Raw genomic sequence first — 14,673 nt, forward strand, 5'->3', positions numbered from 1 at the left:
CGGAAACAGCGAGCTGCTCCCGCCCACCAATCACGGGGCGCGATCCGCCTGGTATTTCCATAGCTTCGCCCTCCGTCTGGCTACGCCCCCCGCCGGCTGCAGCCGCGTCCGGACGCTGTTTCCTCCCAGTTCCCTCCCAGTGCTCCCAGTAACAGCTATACTGGGAGGGAGAGCGCTCCCAGTTCCTTCCCGGTGCTCCCAGTATCGCTCCCAGTGCCGGGCAGGGCGAGGCCGGGCCGCTTTACAACCCGCTCAGAGCACAGCGTGGCTGCTTTTGGGTGTCGGCACCTGCCCGGGCCGGGCTGGGAGCGGAGAAGGAGCGGGATGGAGAGGAGGGAGAGAGGAGGAGGAAAAGGAAAAGCAGGAGCGGGAGGAAGAGCAGGAGCAGAACTAGGAGAAGGACGAAGAGCAGGAGGAGGAGCAGCAGCAGCAGGAAGCCACGCGGTTCCCTGGCCCGCCCGCTGAGGTTCCCCCGGTTCCGGCAGCATCGCCCCCCCCGAACCCGCAGGTGAGCGGGAACGGGGAGCTCGGCCCAAATCCATCGGGGGGGTCTCCGGGAGGATTTTTTTGCGGGGAAGGGGATGTTTGAATCTTGCAGGACCCCAAAGCTGAGCCGCAACTTCCACTTTGGGGGGATCTAAGCGGTCCCAGGTAGCGATCGCGCGGTATCGGCGGGGACGGGGGCGATATCGGTGTTGGGGATTCCCCGGAGAGAGCCGGGGTGGAGCGCGGGAGCCTCGGAGTGCGGAGAGCGCAGAGGGGCGATCCCGGAGCCGGGGGACGCCCGGTAGACGGAGGGGGTGGGGGAGGCTGGAAATGAGCGGGATCCGGGCTCCCGAGGCTGAAAGGGGTGGTCACTTGTCCGACTGGACTTGCGCAGCCGGGACCATCAAACCCAACACGCTCACCTCTTGTTTTTCCCCGCAAACCAGGATTTCCCATTCCCAAACCTTGGCCGGATAGAGGGGGAGGCGACCGCGAGGAAGAGGAAAATGTCCCGGGGCACTCGGGCAGGTGAGGAGGAAGTCACCGCCCCTTTCCTATTCTCTTCTGCTCCATCTCTGTCACGATCCGCTAGAACAAGCGGGATGTCATGATGGTTCGTTTTACCGATCCCAAAAGTGCAAAAGGCAAACAGCGGGGGACCATCAATTTAATCACAACAAATGCACCTTTATTGAGTGCCAACAGCAAATGCGATAGAGGGGTCAGAAAGGAAATAAAGGACAGACAGAAAGAGGGGGAAGAGAGGGATATAGCTACCAAATGGAGAGACTAAATCCTCGATGGTCCAGCCACATAGATTCGCCGTCATCTGTGGGGGTTCACTGAAGTCTTGGGTAACTTAGGGGTCTTTTATAGTCCTCTGCCAAGTGGGGGGAACAGGTAATGGAGAAATGACTCTATTGAAAAATGGGTACAGACAGTCCATGTTCCAAAGCAAGGCAAGTCAATTTCAGCAGTGAGCGAGACCCATTGTTTTCTTGGTCCAGCGAACACACCTGCAGGCACCACTTGGCGAACGTCCTGCTTCAGTCAGGCCAGTGCCCCTGTGTTAGGATTATAGGGGTCTCAGTCCTTGGGAGGGAGCTTCAATCTCCATCCACCACGGTGATCGTGAGGCAGATGAGGGATCTTCTGTGGGAGATCACCAAAGGTACCCCAGAAAGTTCATTTGACCAAGAGGTGGGAAAATTCATGGGTTATTGTAATGAGCGGGGATCGTGAAGCAGGTGTAAGCGTACAGAGCAAGCAGCTCCTTTCCAGGCCCTGCTTGAAGCTGTGTAGTGTGGTGGCAGAGCAAACACACCTGCAAACAATCACTTGGTGAGCATCCACTTCAGCCAGGCCAGAACTTCAATCAGGGTCTTCAGGATCTTAGTCTCTGTCATTACAACTGTCGTGGGGACAGGACATTTTCATGCTCATTATCCCAATCGTGGTTTCTGCTCCCTGTTCTCAGTTTGTTTTGTCTTCCTTCCCCCCCCCCCGGCGGGCTGCTGGCTTGCTGCTTAGCTTGTTTGCTGCTTTTGCTTGCTGCTGGCTGCATGCTTTGCTGGCTCTGTTTTCCTCTCTTTTTTCTCTGCTTTTCGCTGGCTTGCTTTTTTGCCTTTTTTTTTTTTTCCTTTTTCCCGGTTTCCGTTGTTCCCTTCCCCCCCCCCCCCCCCCCGAAGACATCGGACCTACTCCGGGCAGGAGCTCCCCCGGGGTCTGCGAAAGAAGCTGCGTACCCTCTGCGGCAAAGAGAGATACAGCTCAACCCCCTTGGACTGGTGAAAACATCTGTGGTCATCTTGGGCTATTTCTCTTGTGCTGGGGAGTGTTTTTTGTTGTTCCTTAATAAACAAGTTTTTTCCACTTCCCCTCTGAAGGAATTCCTCCCGAACCCGGTGGTGGGGGGAAGTGGCGGAGGGTTTGGTTTCCTATAAGGGGCTCTTTTGGAGGTGTTTTCCCCTAATTTGTCCTAAAGCAGGACAAATAATTTGGTAGCCCGTACGGGGAAGCCCAGACAAAGTGGAAAAAACTTTATTCTAATAATATTTTTGGCTTTAACTGTTCTGTGGGAATATTGGTATGTCTCTTTTTAAAGTTATGATGTCATTTGGAGTGAAAGCCTGCCTCTATTTGTGGTCATTAGGGTTCTTTGAAGTTTTGATAGCTTTATGGTCCCTGGAGTTATTTTCTTATCCTGAAGTAGCTCCGGTATTGTCCCTAATACGTAGCTTTTGTAGCAGAGGGGCACTAACGAGAATATTTATTGGGCTGGGCTTGGCTGTGATACTTTGCAAGGGGCTTATAAAAATGTTGTTATCGGCTCCAGGAATGTATAACTCGTGGTTGTGGCTGTGTGCTAAATTTGTTATGGGGGAGGAGGTTTTTCAGCCTTTGTTTTCCTTTTCCTCCTCCGAATTGTTTACATCTCTATTAGGAAATGTCCTGTCCTCCCTGACTGCCAAGGATACCATCTTTCTGTTATTTAATTTAATAACCTTTCTCTATACTGTCTGCAGTTTATATAAGATGAAGGCTGAGATTTCTAGAGGGGCTGGTGAGACCTCTGATTGAGGAGTACAACCAAGGGTGAAAAATCCTGAGTGGTGCGGAAAATGGGAGGATATGGGCCAAATTTTAAAGGAGTTTTCTGATCCTGTAGTTTGGGACTTTCCATCTGAACACATCCAGAACCCAGCTGAGGTGGCGAAGTATCTGAAAGGGAAATGCCAGGATAACCCCAAGGAGAAAAGGATCATTGCAGTGAGCTGGGCCCTGGCATATGCTTATCGCACTCTGCTTGATACTGTAGGGCAGCAGACAGAGGAAGGGGGGCAGGGAGATAAACCAGCAGCAATCCCAGTCACTCAGGCTGCAGCCAACAGCCCAGGTCCGAAGCCAGCAGCTAAACCAGACTGTAAGCCTCAACCAATGGCCGTGGCTACTAGCACGCGAAGTGGAAAGTGCACAGAGAAGACGGATCGACCAGTGGATGACAATGATGAGTATGATGCAGGAGAAGGACCCTCAACACCTCCTGACATAAAATCAGGAGTCAAAGCAACTGGCACAAGATCAGAGGCTAATATTGATGCCTTCTCCCTGAAGGACCTTTGAGGCCTAAGGAAGGATTATCGGCGACAGCCTGACGAATCTATAATTAGTTGGCTGGTCCGCCTTTGGGATGCGGCAGGGGAGGCTACCATTCTGGATGGCACTGAAGCAAGGCATTTGGGGTCCCTGTCACATGATCCTGTCATCGACCAAGGCATGATGAGGGGGGCTAGCCCTCAAAGCCTCTGGGAACAGGTCCTGGACAGCGTAGCACAAAGATATCTGTGTGCCGATGACCTCTATGTCCAGCAGACACGATGGAAGACCATAGAACAGGGGATCCAACGCCTGAGGGAGATGGCAGTGGTGGAGATCATTTTTTCAGAAGACGTAACAATTAGGAATCCGGACCTTGTACCATGCACACCTGTAATGTGGAGGAAACTGGTGCGACTTGGGCCACCTGAATACGCTTCTGCTCTAGCAATAATGAAGCGGGAGGAGGTATATGAGACTGTACTTGATATGGCAAAGAAGCTTCGGGCATATGCGGATGCTGTACATGGCCCGACCCATGCCAGAATTGCAGCTGTGGAAACACAACTGCAGGAATTAGAAGGCAAAATAGAGGAAAGCCGCAAGAAACTCAGGGAAGAGATTAAGGATGACCTCCTCCAAATCTCAGCTGTGCAAATTAGAGGCCCTGGCACCCAACGCAGACGTTCCCTTGTTGGGGAGAGAAGGTACACCCCACGAGCTGAGTTGTGGTTCTTCTTACGTGAGTCTGGAGAAAACATGAGGAAATGGGATAGGAAGCCTACTGCTGCTCTGGCACAACGGGTGCGTGAATTGAAGGAAGGTAAGAAAAGGAAAGCAGCCCCAGTTGCCCGTAGTCGAACAGCCAGGTATGATGATGACATGTCTGATCCCCTTGAGGGAACCTCCAAGACATATGCCCAAGGAAAGAAGGATAACCAGGCATAGAGGGGCCCTGCCTCTAGCCAGGTAGAGGCATGGGAAAACCGTGTTTTCTGGACGGTGTGGATCCGATGGCCTGGCGCATCAAAGCCACAAGAATATGACGCTTTAGTGGATACTGGTGCACAGTGTATGCTAATACCATCGGGATATGTGGGGGCAGAGCCTGTTTTCATTGCTGGTGTGACAGGGGGATCACAACAACTGACCCTGGTGGAAGCTGAGGTGAGCCTGACTGGGAAGGAGTGGAAGAAACATCCCATTGTGACTGGCCCAGGGGCTCCATGTATTCTGGGCATAGACTTCCTCCGGAGCGGCTATTACAAAGACCCGAAGGGACTCAGGTGGGCCTTTGGAATTGCCACTGTAGAAGCAGAGAGCATTAAGCAATTAAACACCTTGCCTGGACTGACAGAAAACCCATCTGCAGTAGGGCTCCTAAGGGTGGAAGAGCAACGAGTGCCAATTGCGACCTCGACAGTGCATCGCCGGCAGTATAGAACAAATCGAGATGCCGTGATCCCCATCCACAAACTGATTCGTGAGCTGGAGAGCCAAGGGGTGGTTAGCAAAACCCACTCACCCTTCAACAGCCCCATCTGGCCTGTGCGTAAATCTGAAGGAGAATGGAGATTGACTGTGGACTACCGAGCATTGAATGAAGTGACTCCACCACTGAGCGCTGCTGTGCCGGACATGCTGGAACTCCAGTACGAGCTGGAGTCCAAGGCAGCACAGTGGTACGCCACTATTGACATTGCTCATGCGTTTTTCTCCATTCCTCTGGCAGCAGAATGCAGGCCTCAGTTTGCCTTTACGTGGAAGGGAGTGCAATACACCTGGAATCGACTGCCCCAGGGGTGGAAGCACAGTCCTACTATCTGCCATGGACTGATCCAGGTTGCACTAGAAAAGGGTGAGGCTCCAGAACATTTACAGTATATCGATGATATTATTGTGTGGGGGAAAACGGCAGCAGAAGTGTTTGAGAAAGGAGAGAAAATAATCCAGATTCTCCTGAAAGCCGGTTTTGCCATCAAGAGGAGCAAAGTCAAGGGACCTGCTCGAGAGATCCAGTTCCTGGGAGTGAAGTGGCAAGATGGACGGCGTCAGATTCCTTCGGATGTCATCAACAAGATCACAGCTATGTCCCCACCAACCAACAAGAAGGAGATGCAAGCTTTCTTAGGCGCCATAGGCTTTTGGAGAATGCACATTCCTGAGTACAGTCAGATCGTGAGCCCTCTTTACCTGGTCACCCGCAAGAAGAACAATTTCCATTGGGGCCCTGAGCAGCAACAAGCTTTTGCCCAGATTAAGCAGGAAATTGCTCATGCAGTAGCCCTTGGCCCAGTCAGGACGGGACCAGAGGTCAAGAATGTGCTCTACTCTGCAGCCGGGAACCATGGTCTGTCCTGGAGCCTTTGGCAGAAAGTGCCTGATGAGACTCGAGGCCGACCGCTAGGATTTTGGAGTCGGAGCTACAGAGGGTCTGAAGCCAACTACACCCCAACAGAGAAGAAAATTTTGGCTGCCTACGAAGGAGTCCAAGCTGCCTCAGAGGTGATTGGTACGGAAGCGCAACTCCTCCTGGCACCACGACTACCGGTGCTGGGGTGGATGTTCAGAGGAAAGGTTCCTACTACCCACCATGCCACCAGTGCTACATGGAGCAAGTGGATTGCCCTCATCACGCAGCGCGCCCGTATTGGTAAACTGAATCGCCCTGGGATTTTGGAAGTGATTACAAATTGGCCTGAAGGTGAAAACTTTGGTGTCACAGACGAAGAACAAGAACCAGGGACACGGGCTGAAGAGGCTCCACCCTACAACCAATTGCCAGCAGAGGAAACACGCTATGCTCTTTTCACTGACGGTTCCTGTCGCGTCGTAGGAATGAATCGGAAGTGGAAAGCAGCTGTATGGAGCCCCACACGACAGGTCGCAGAGGCCACTGAAGGAGAAGGTGGATCAAGTCAACTTGCTGAACTCAAAGCCGTTCAACTGGCCCTAGACATTGCAGAAAGGGAGAAGTGGCCAAAGCTCTACCTCTACACTGATTCATGGATGGTAGCCAATGCTCTGTGGGGATGGCTGGAGAGATGGAAAGGGGCTAACTGGCAGCATCGGGGAAAACCAATCTGGGCTGCTGAAGAATGGAAAGACATTGCTACCCGGGTAGAAAAACTGCCTGTGAAGGTTCGCCATGTAGATGCTCATGTCCCCAAGAGTAGAGCTAATGAAGAACAGCAAAACAATCAGCAGGTAGATCAGGCTGCAAAGATAGGGGTGTCAAAGATAGATTTAGATTGGCAACACAAGGGGGAGTTGTTCCTAGCGCGATGGGCCCATGATGCCTCAGGCCATCAGGGTAGAGATGCCACCTATAAGTGGGCACGAGACCGAGGGGTGGATTTAACCATGGACAGTATCTCTCAAGTTATCCATGACTGTGAGACGTGTGCTGCCATCAAACAGGCCAAGCGAGTGAAGCCCCTATGGTATGGGGGACGGTGGTCCAAGTACAAGTATGGGGAGGCCTGGCAGATTGACTACATCACACTGCCGCAGACACGCCAAGGCAAGCGCTACGTGCTCACAATGGTGGAAGCCAACACAGGATGGTTGGAAACCTACCCTGTGTCTCATGCTACAGCCCGTAACACCATCTTGGGCCTTGAAAAGCAGGTCCTTTGGAGGCATGGTACCCCTGAGAGGATTGAGTCAGACAATGGGACTCATTTTAAGAACAGCCTTATCAACTCCTGGGCTAGGGAACATGGCATTGAGTGGGTGTACCATATCCTCTACCATGCACCAGCTGCAGGCAAGGTAGAGAGGTACAATGGACTGTTAAAAACCACCTTGAAAGCATTGGGTGGGGGATCTTTCAAAAACTGGGAGCAGCATTTGGCACAGGCCACCTGGTTAGTTAACACCCGAGGTTCCACCAATCGAGCAGGTCCTGCCCAGTCTGAGTCCCTGAATATAGTAGACGGAGATAAAGTCCCAGTGGCACATATCAGAGGTTTGTTAGGGAGGACAGTGTGGATCAATTCTGCCTCGAGTACAGACAAACCCATTCGTGGGATTGTCTTTGCTCAGGGACCAGGTTGTACATGGTGGATAATGCAGAAAGATGGAAGAACACGATGTGTACCTCAGGGAGACCTGATTGTGGGGTGAGACTCATATGCAAACATCTCAATTTGCTGGATGTTACTGCCATTGTTTGTACATTAAACCACACAGACATGGGACAGTATCCCAATCGTGGTTTCTGCTCCCTGTTCTCAGTTTGTTTTGTCTTCCTTCCCCCCCCCCCGGCGGGCTGCTGGCTTGCTGCTTAGCTTGCTTGCTGCTTTTGCTTGCTGCTGGCTGCATGCTTTGCTGGCTCTGTTTTCCTCTCTTTTTTCTCTGCTTTTCGCTGGCTTGCTTTTTTGCCTTTTTTTTTTTTTTTCCTTTTTCCCGGTTTCCGTTGTTCCCTTCCCCCCCCCCCCCCCCCCCCCAGAAGACATCGGACCTACTCCGGGCAGGAGCTCCCCCGGGGTCTGCAAAAGAAACTGCGTACCCTCTGCGGCAAAGAGAGATACAGCTCAACCCCCTTGGACTGGTGAAAACATCTGTGGTCATCTCGGGCTATTTCTCTTGTGCTGGGGAGTGTTTTTTTGTTGTTCCTTAAACAAGTTTTTTCCACTTCCCCTCTGAAGGAATTCCTCCCGAACCCGGTGGTGGGGGGAAGTGGCGGAGGGTTTGGTTTCCTATAAGGGGATCTTTTGGAGGTGTTTTCCCCTAATTTGTCCTAAACCAGGACAACAACGATCGTGAGGCAAAAATGAGGGGAACTTCAGACCGTCTCTTGCAATCTCCCAGCCCAGCATGGCCCCTGGCTGCAGGATAGCCTCGCTGCCAACACCGTCCTGCCAGGGATGGACTGGGGGATCTCCTTCCCCTTCCCTCCGGCACGGAGGCAAATCCCATCCTCTCCTTGTCCTTTCTCTCTCAGGCGGAGGATGGAGCTGAGGATGGAGACCAGGGAGGACAAATCCCCACAGCAGAACCTCATGGAAGAGGCTGTTTTGAGCAGCTCCACGTCGCAGGAATCCAAAAGGGAGGAAAAGCACCAGAGATCCTTTATGAGGAGGGGCTGCAAACTCAGCCCCAGGATCTGTGAGGAGGAAAGACCCACCCTGGGCCAGAAATGCAGCTGGAGATAGGCCAGAGCTCAGAGCTGGGTGTCCATGAGCAGCTTCATGGCAGGGAGAAGCCCCACAAGTGCTTGGAATGTGTGAAGAGCTTCAACCTGAGCTCAACTCTGATTTACCACCAGAGAATCCACACTGGGCAAAGACCTTACAAGTGTGGAGAGTGTGGAAAGAGCTTCAGGATGAGCCGGTGATCTGTGGTCCTGGTGATCCGTGTTGGGAAGATCCCTGGCTGGGGGGCTCCACATCCTCCTGGGCTCCCCATGGGTACCTGGACACATCCACAGACCATCAGAAATCCATTGTGGAGAGCAGATTTGTCAACTTTCATACCCAGAAAAATCTCACCTTTTGCATCTTCTGGTGGCATCAAGCAACACTGGATGGCCTTGGAGGTCTTTTCCAACATAAATCCATTGTTTTAATTCCCTCTGGCCCACAGGCATTTTCCACAGCCAGATGGGGATGTACTGGGGCAAAACTCACAATTTTGGAGACAGTGGGATGGAAACCCCTCCTAAAAAGTTTCTTCCACCCATGTAAGCATGTGGATGCTCAGCTAGCACAGACACATAATTCCTTTTGGTTTAGCCTTGTGTTCATCCCTTTGAAACCCCTGAAACTGGGGTAAAAAATAAAGATGTTGAACAAAGGCGTGGGTGGGGAACAATGACATGGGGGGACATGGCCATGGATGGGGACATTGGGGACATGGACATGGGTGGGGTCATGAACTGGGACAGTGTCAGTGCCACCACAGTGCCACCAGCACCTTCATCTCGGCCACGGCAAAGCACTGCCTGATGCAGTTCCTGCCACCATGTCCCCACAGTCACCACCACAGTGTCCCAGCTGAATGTCATCACCCTCTAGGGTGGGACAGGGAACTTGTTCAGCTGGTGACAAGTGGCCCGGAAGCAGGTGACAGCCATCAGGGTGTCCCAGAGCCACTGCACTCAGGGGACCCCAACTGCCCCTGGGGACAGGACAAGAGTCAGTGTCACCCGGGGGGTCACATGGCCTGGTGACAGTGCCCCTTGACACATCCTGGTGGCTTCATGTGCTGACATGTCATGGTAGCAGCGTCCCCACAGGTGTGGCAACATTGTCCCTGACGTGTGTCCTGCTGGCACTGTGTCCCCTCCTCCCCACATGTCCCTGTCCCTTTCCATGTCTCCCTGTCACTTCCCCTGTGTTCCCTCCTCCCCGTGTGTCCCTGTCCCTTTATGTGTCTCCCTGTCACTTTCCCTGTGTCCCTGTCCCTCTCCCATGTGTCCCTGTGGGGTCAAAGTCCCCAAGGCCTTGGGGCTGTGTCCCACAGGGTGTCCCCCTGGTCCACAGGGTGTCCCCGTGTCCCTCAAGGTGTCCTCGTGTCCTGCAGGATGTTTCTGTGGCTACTCCTGGCACTGAGTGTCTGCGCCCACCCTGGCAGAGGTAAGGACACACCGCAACATCCCACAACACCCCAGGACACCTTTTTTCCTCTTGATTTTGGGTTCCTCTCTCTTTTGGGTCTGTTCCCCCTATTTTGGTTCCTTTCCCTGGTTTGGATCCTTTCTCCCTGTTTTGCTTCCTTTCCCCCTTATTTTGGGTCCTTTCCTCCTCTTTTGAGGCCTTTCCCCCTTTTTTGAGTCCTTACTCCCTCTTTTGTGTCCTTTAGCCCTATTTTGGGTCCTTTCCCCTTATTTTGGGTCTTTTCACCTTATTTTGGGTCCTTTCCCCCTGGTTTGGATTCTTTCCCCCTGGTTTGGATCCCTTCCCCTTCTTTTGGGTCCTTTCCCCCTGGTTTGGGTCCTTTCCCCCCTATTTGGGGTGCCCTCCCCTTGCTTGTGGCACATTTTTGGGTGCCTCCCCCTCCTCCAACCCCCTCCCCACCCCTTAACCCCCCTCACCCCCTACCCCCTGTCCCCCCAGGCGTGTCCCCAGCTGTGTCCCCAATTGTCCCCCCACGCCACATGGACTCGGTCCTCGACATCCTGGATGCCCTCGAGTCCCCGGCCAGGGGCGGCTCCCCCGGCACCACCGCGGCCTTAGGGAGGGGGCTGGGGGTCTGCAGCACCCCGGGGTGCCGGGCGGTGCTGGGCGAGCCCCTCGGGAACCCCGAACGCCCCCCGGCTCTCACCCTGGGCCAGTGGCAGCTCCTGACCGAGCTCCTCCACCACGACCCGGCGACACCGGAGCTGGGGGCGGTGCTGACCCCGGACGGCTCCACGGTGGCCCTCGGTCCCCTCCTGGCCGGCATCGAGGCGGGGCTGAGATCTGGCGGGTTTGGGCGACCCCTCCCCACCCTCGACCCGCCCGCCGACCCCCTCTTGGCTGTCACCATCGCCGAGGCTTTGGGGACATCCTTCCTGCTAGCGCAGGGGGGTGACAACAACGCCACTGCACTGGGACCCGGTGGCTGCTGGGACGACGTGGAGAACCCCCAAAATTACACCTTGAGGGGTCCCCCGTCCCCTGTCCCCGACCCTGTGGCCATTGGGGCCATGGATGGGACGGTCCTGGGGGCGCGGCTGGCCCAGGGACCCCTCCCGGTGGCCGAACTGCTTCGGGGCTACTACGGGACTGGGAATGGCTCAGAGGCGGGGAGACCCCCCAGCAGTTACCGGCGCCGGGATTTTGGGGCACTGGCGGGACAGGGACGACTGGAGAAGGAGGTGGCGGCGGTTTTGGGGCTTCTGAGGACGCTGTCACCCACCTCGGAGCTCCTGAGGGACATGGGGACACAGGAGGTGGCGGCCGTGGCTCGTAGGGCGGCGCGAGAGTTCAGCGAGCGCTACGTGGGTACGGGTGGGGTGGCATCTCCTAAATGGGGTTGACACCTCCCAAACTGGAGTTGTCACCTCCCAGACAGGGGTTGTCACCCCCTAAACAGGGATTGCCACTGCACAAATGGGCGTTGTGACCTCCCAAATACAGATTGTCACTGCTCAAATGGGCTCAAATTGTCCCCCCCAAACGGAGTTGTCACCCCCTAAACAGTAGTTGTCACCTCCCAGACAGGGATTGTTACCCCCTAAACAGGGATGTCACCCCTCAAACAGGGATTGTCACCCCCTAAATGGGCATTGTCACCTTCCAGTCAAAGATTATCACTCCCTATATCTCCACACAGATTCTGCTGTGACCCCAAGTACTTATCAAGCTCCTTGTCCCCAGATGACCTCTGCCATGTCCCCAAGGAGGACTTTGTCCCCACATGGCCTCTGCCATATCCCCAATGGTTATGGGGACATATCCAGCCCCTTGTCCCCATATGGGTACCAAGGAGCCCCTTGTTCCCTGGTGGACTCTACTGTGTCCCCTTCAAGCCTTATGTCCCCACATGGCCTCTGCCATGTTCCCAAGGACCTGTCAAGTCCCTCATCCCCTGGTGGACTCTACCATGTCCCCAAGGAGCTCCTTGTCCCCATATGGCCTCTGCCATGTCCCCAGGAGCCCACAAAGCCCCTTGTCCCCATGTGGACTCTACTGTGTCCCCATCAAGCCCCTTTTCCCCTGGTGAACTCTACCATGTCCCTAAGGAGTCCCGTGTCCCCATGCGGACACCACCATGTCCCCAAGGGCCTATCAAGCCCCTTGTCCCCATGTGGACTCTACTGTGTTCCCATCAAGCCCCATGTCCCCCCATGGCCTCTGCCATGTCACCAAGATCTCAGGGGACACCTCCACCCTGTTGTCCCCGCAGAGTGCCCAGCCATTGTGCCACGCTGCCTGTGGGGTGCCGATCCCTACCGGGGCACCCCGGCCCTGCTGCAGCCCCCACTGAGCTCGGTGTTCCTGCACCACACCCTGGAGCCATCACAGCCCTGCCGAACCTTTGGTGCCTGCGCCCACGCCATGAGGAACATGCAGCGCTTCCACCAGGACACCCGCGGCTGGGATGACATCGGCTACAGGTCACTGTCTCCTCCCTGGGGTGATGGCACCTGCCACAGGCCCTGGCACCCCCTGTGGGAACAGTCATTGTACCTCTGTGGGGACTGTCACCTCCATTGGTTCCCACCTTCCATGGGCCATGTCATCCCCTGTAGTTGCCATTGTCTCCTTCAGTCCCTGTCATCCATCACAGTCCCTGTCAACCCCCCAGTTCCTGTCATTGTATGCCTATGGGCCCTGTCACCCCCACAATCCCTATCACCCCCCCTGGATCCTGTCATTGTACCCCTATGGGCACTGTCACCTCCACTGGTTCCTGTTACCCCCCCTTGGGGCTGGTCATTGTCTCCCCATGGTCCCTGTCAACCCCCATGGTCACTGTCATCCCCTGTGGTCCCCATCACTGTCCCCTCGCAGTCCATGTTGTTGTCCCCTCACAGACCCCACCACTGTCCTCTCACAGTCCCCAACACTGTTCCCCCATGGTCCCCACCATTGTCCCCCCATAGTCCCTACCACTGTCCCTTCATGGTCCCCACCATTGTCCCCCCCACAGTCCCTACCACTGCCCCTCCATGGTTCTCACCACTGTCCCCTTGCAGTCCCCACCATTGTCCCCCTGCAGTCCCTACCACTGTCCCTTCATGGTCCCCACCACTGTCCCCTCCCAGTCCCCATCCTTGTCCCCACACTGTCCTCATAACCCCCACAGTCCCCAACCCTGTTCCTTTCCAGTCCCCATCACTGTCCCCTCACCGTCCCCATCCCTGTTGCCCCACAGTCCCCATTTCCATTTCCCCTTCAGTCCCCATAAGCCCCCATAGCCCCCACCATTGTCCCTGTATTGTCCCCATCACTGTCCACTCACTGTCCCCATCCCTGTCCCTTTGCAGTCCCCACCACTATCCTCCCACAGTCCCCACCACTGTCCTCTTCTAATCCCCATCACTGTCTCTCCACTATCCCCATCCCAGTCCCTTTGCAGTCCCCACCATTGTCCCCTGCAGTCCCCACCACTGTCCCCCACTGTCCCCTCACTGCCATCATGTCCTCGCAGCTTTGTGGTGGGCTCGGACGGGTACCTGTACGAAGGCCGGGGATGGCACTGGGTGGGTGCCCACACCAAGGGCTACAACACCCAAGGCTTTGGCATTGGCATCATTGGGGACTTCACGGCCAGCCTGCCGGACCCCGACACGCTGGCCCTAGTGCGGGACGAGCTCCTGCCCTGCGCTGTCCGCTCTGGACACATCCGGTCGGACTTCACCCTCCGCGGCCACCGCCAGCTCGGCCACACCGACTGCCCCGGCAACGCCCTCTTCCAGGAGATCCAGAGCTGGCCCGGCTTCCAGGGGACACCGGTGGCACTGGAGCTCGGGGTGGGTGGCCTGGTGGGATTGGTGGGAAGGGGTTTTGGGTCATCTTGTGACTGACTGTGGGTCTTGTCCACTCTGCAGTGAGGAGCAGCTCTGGCCGGGCTGGATGGAGGCAGGAGAGGTTGGACAGTGGTCCAGATGGACACCAGCCCAGTCTGGATGGACACTGGTCCAGCAGATGTTGGTCTGATGCATTGAGCTGGACATTGGTCCAGATGAACACCAGACCCACGGATCCCGGCTGGACTCTGGTCTGCAGCCCCTCAGCCTGGACAGTCCCCAGCCCAGATGACCACCAGCCCAGCCACACCCTGGCCCACCCCACTGACCCACCAGCATACAGTAGGCCCAACCCCAAAACCCCCCAAAATAAATCCAGTTATAGAACATCAGCTCTGGGTGGTCCCTGCAGAGCAAGGGGGAATCTGTGGCATGGGCTGGGGGTAACTTTGGGGTGATGGGAGTGGACTTCGGGAGCCATCCTGGAGACCCCAACCTCCCCCCCCCGCAAAACAAGCACCCAGCCCCCAAACTGGCACCTGCAGCATCCCAGGCCCCGCAGCTGTCATTTCGGAGGGACTCTAGGAGCCACCGTGACCCCACATTCTCTTTGAGAGGTGACCTGCAGTATCCCTCAGGTGTCGCCAGCGCATCCCCAGCAGGAACAGCAGCATCACCTCCTGGGGCAG

At 55.5% G+C, this 14,673-nt stretch overlaps 1 protein-coding gene across 4 annotated transcripts; it reads left to right on the forward strand.

The window, feature by feature from the left end:
• Nucleotides 1–44: 44 nt before the first annotated feature.
• LOC128821241 (N-acetylmuramoyl-L-alanine amidase-like) lies at nt 45–14,376 on the forward strand. 4 transcript variants are annotated; one of them, XM_054002183.1, is made up of 7 exons: nt 45–508; nt 933–1,014; nt 10,071–10,163; nt 10,644–11,513; nt 12,418–12,628; nt 13,666–13,987; nt 14,066–14,155. In XM_054002183.1, exons 2-7 carry the CDS (start codon nt 993–995, stop codon nt 14,066–14,068), a joined length of 1,521 nt encoding a protein of 506 aa, XP_053858158.1. In that variant the 5' UTR covers nt 45–508; nt 933–992; the 3' UTR covers nt 14,069–14,155. The 4 variants fall into 4 exon arrangements, with proteins under 4 accessions (XP_053858158.1, XP_053858156.1, XP_053858159.1 ...); XM_054002181.1 differs by lacking the exons at nt 45–508; nt 13,666–13,987 and adding an exon at nt 8,531–9,268 and having other exon boundaries at nt 930–1,014; nt 14,066–14,376; XM_054002184.1 differs by lacking the exons at nt 45–508; nt 933–1,014 and adding an exon at nt 9,742–9,823.
• Nucleotides 14,377–14,673: the final 297 nt, after the last annotated feature.

The sequence above is a fragment of the Vidua macroura genome, chromosome 37 (assembly GCF_024509145.1).
Source record: "Vidua macroura isolate BioBank_ID:100142 chromosome 37, ASM2450914v1, whole genome shotgun sequence".
Taxonomy (NCBI): Eukaryota; Metazoa; Chordata; class Aves; order Passeriformes; family Viduidae; genus Vidua; species Vidua macroura.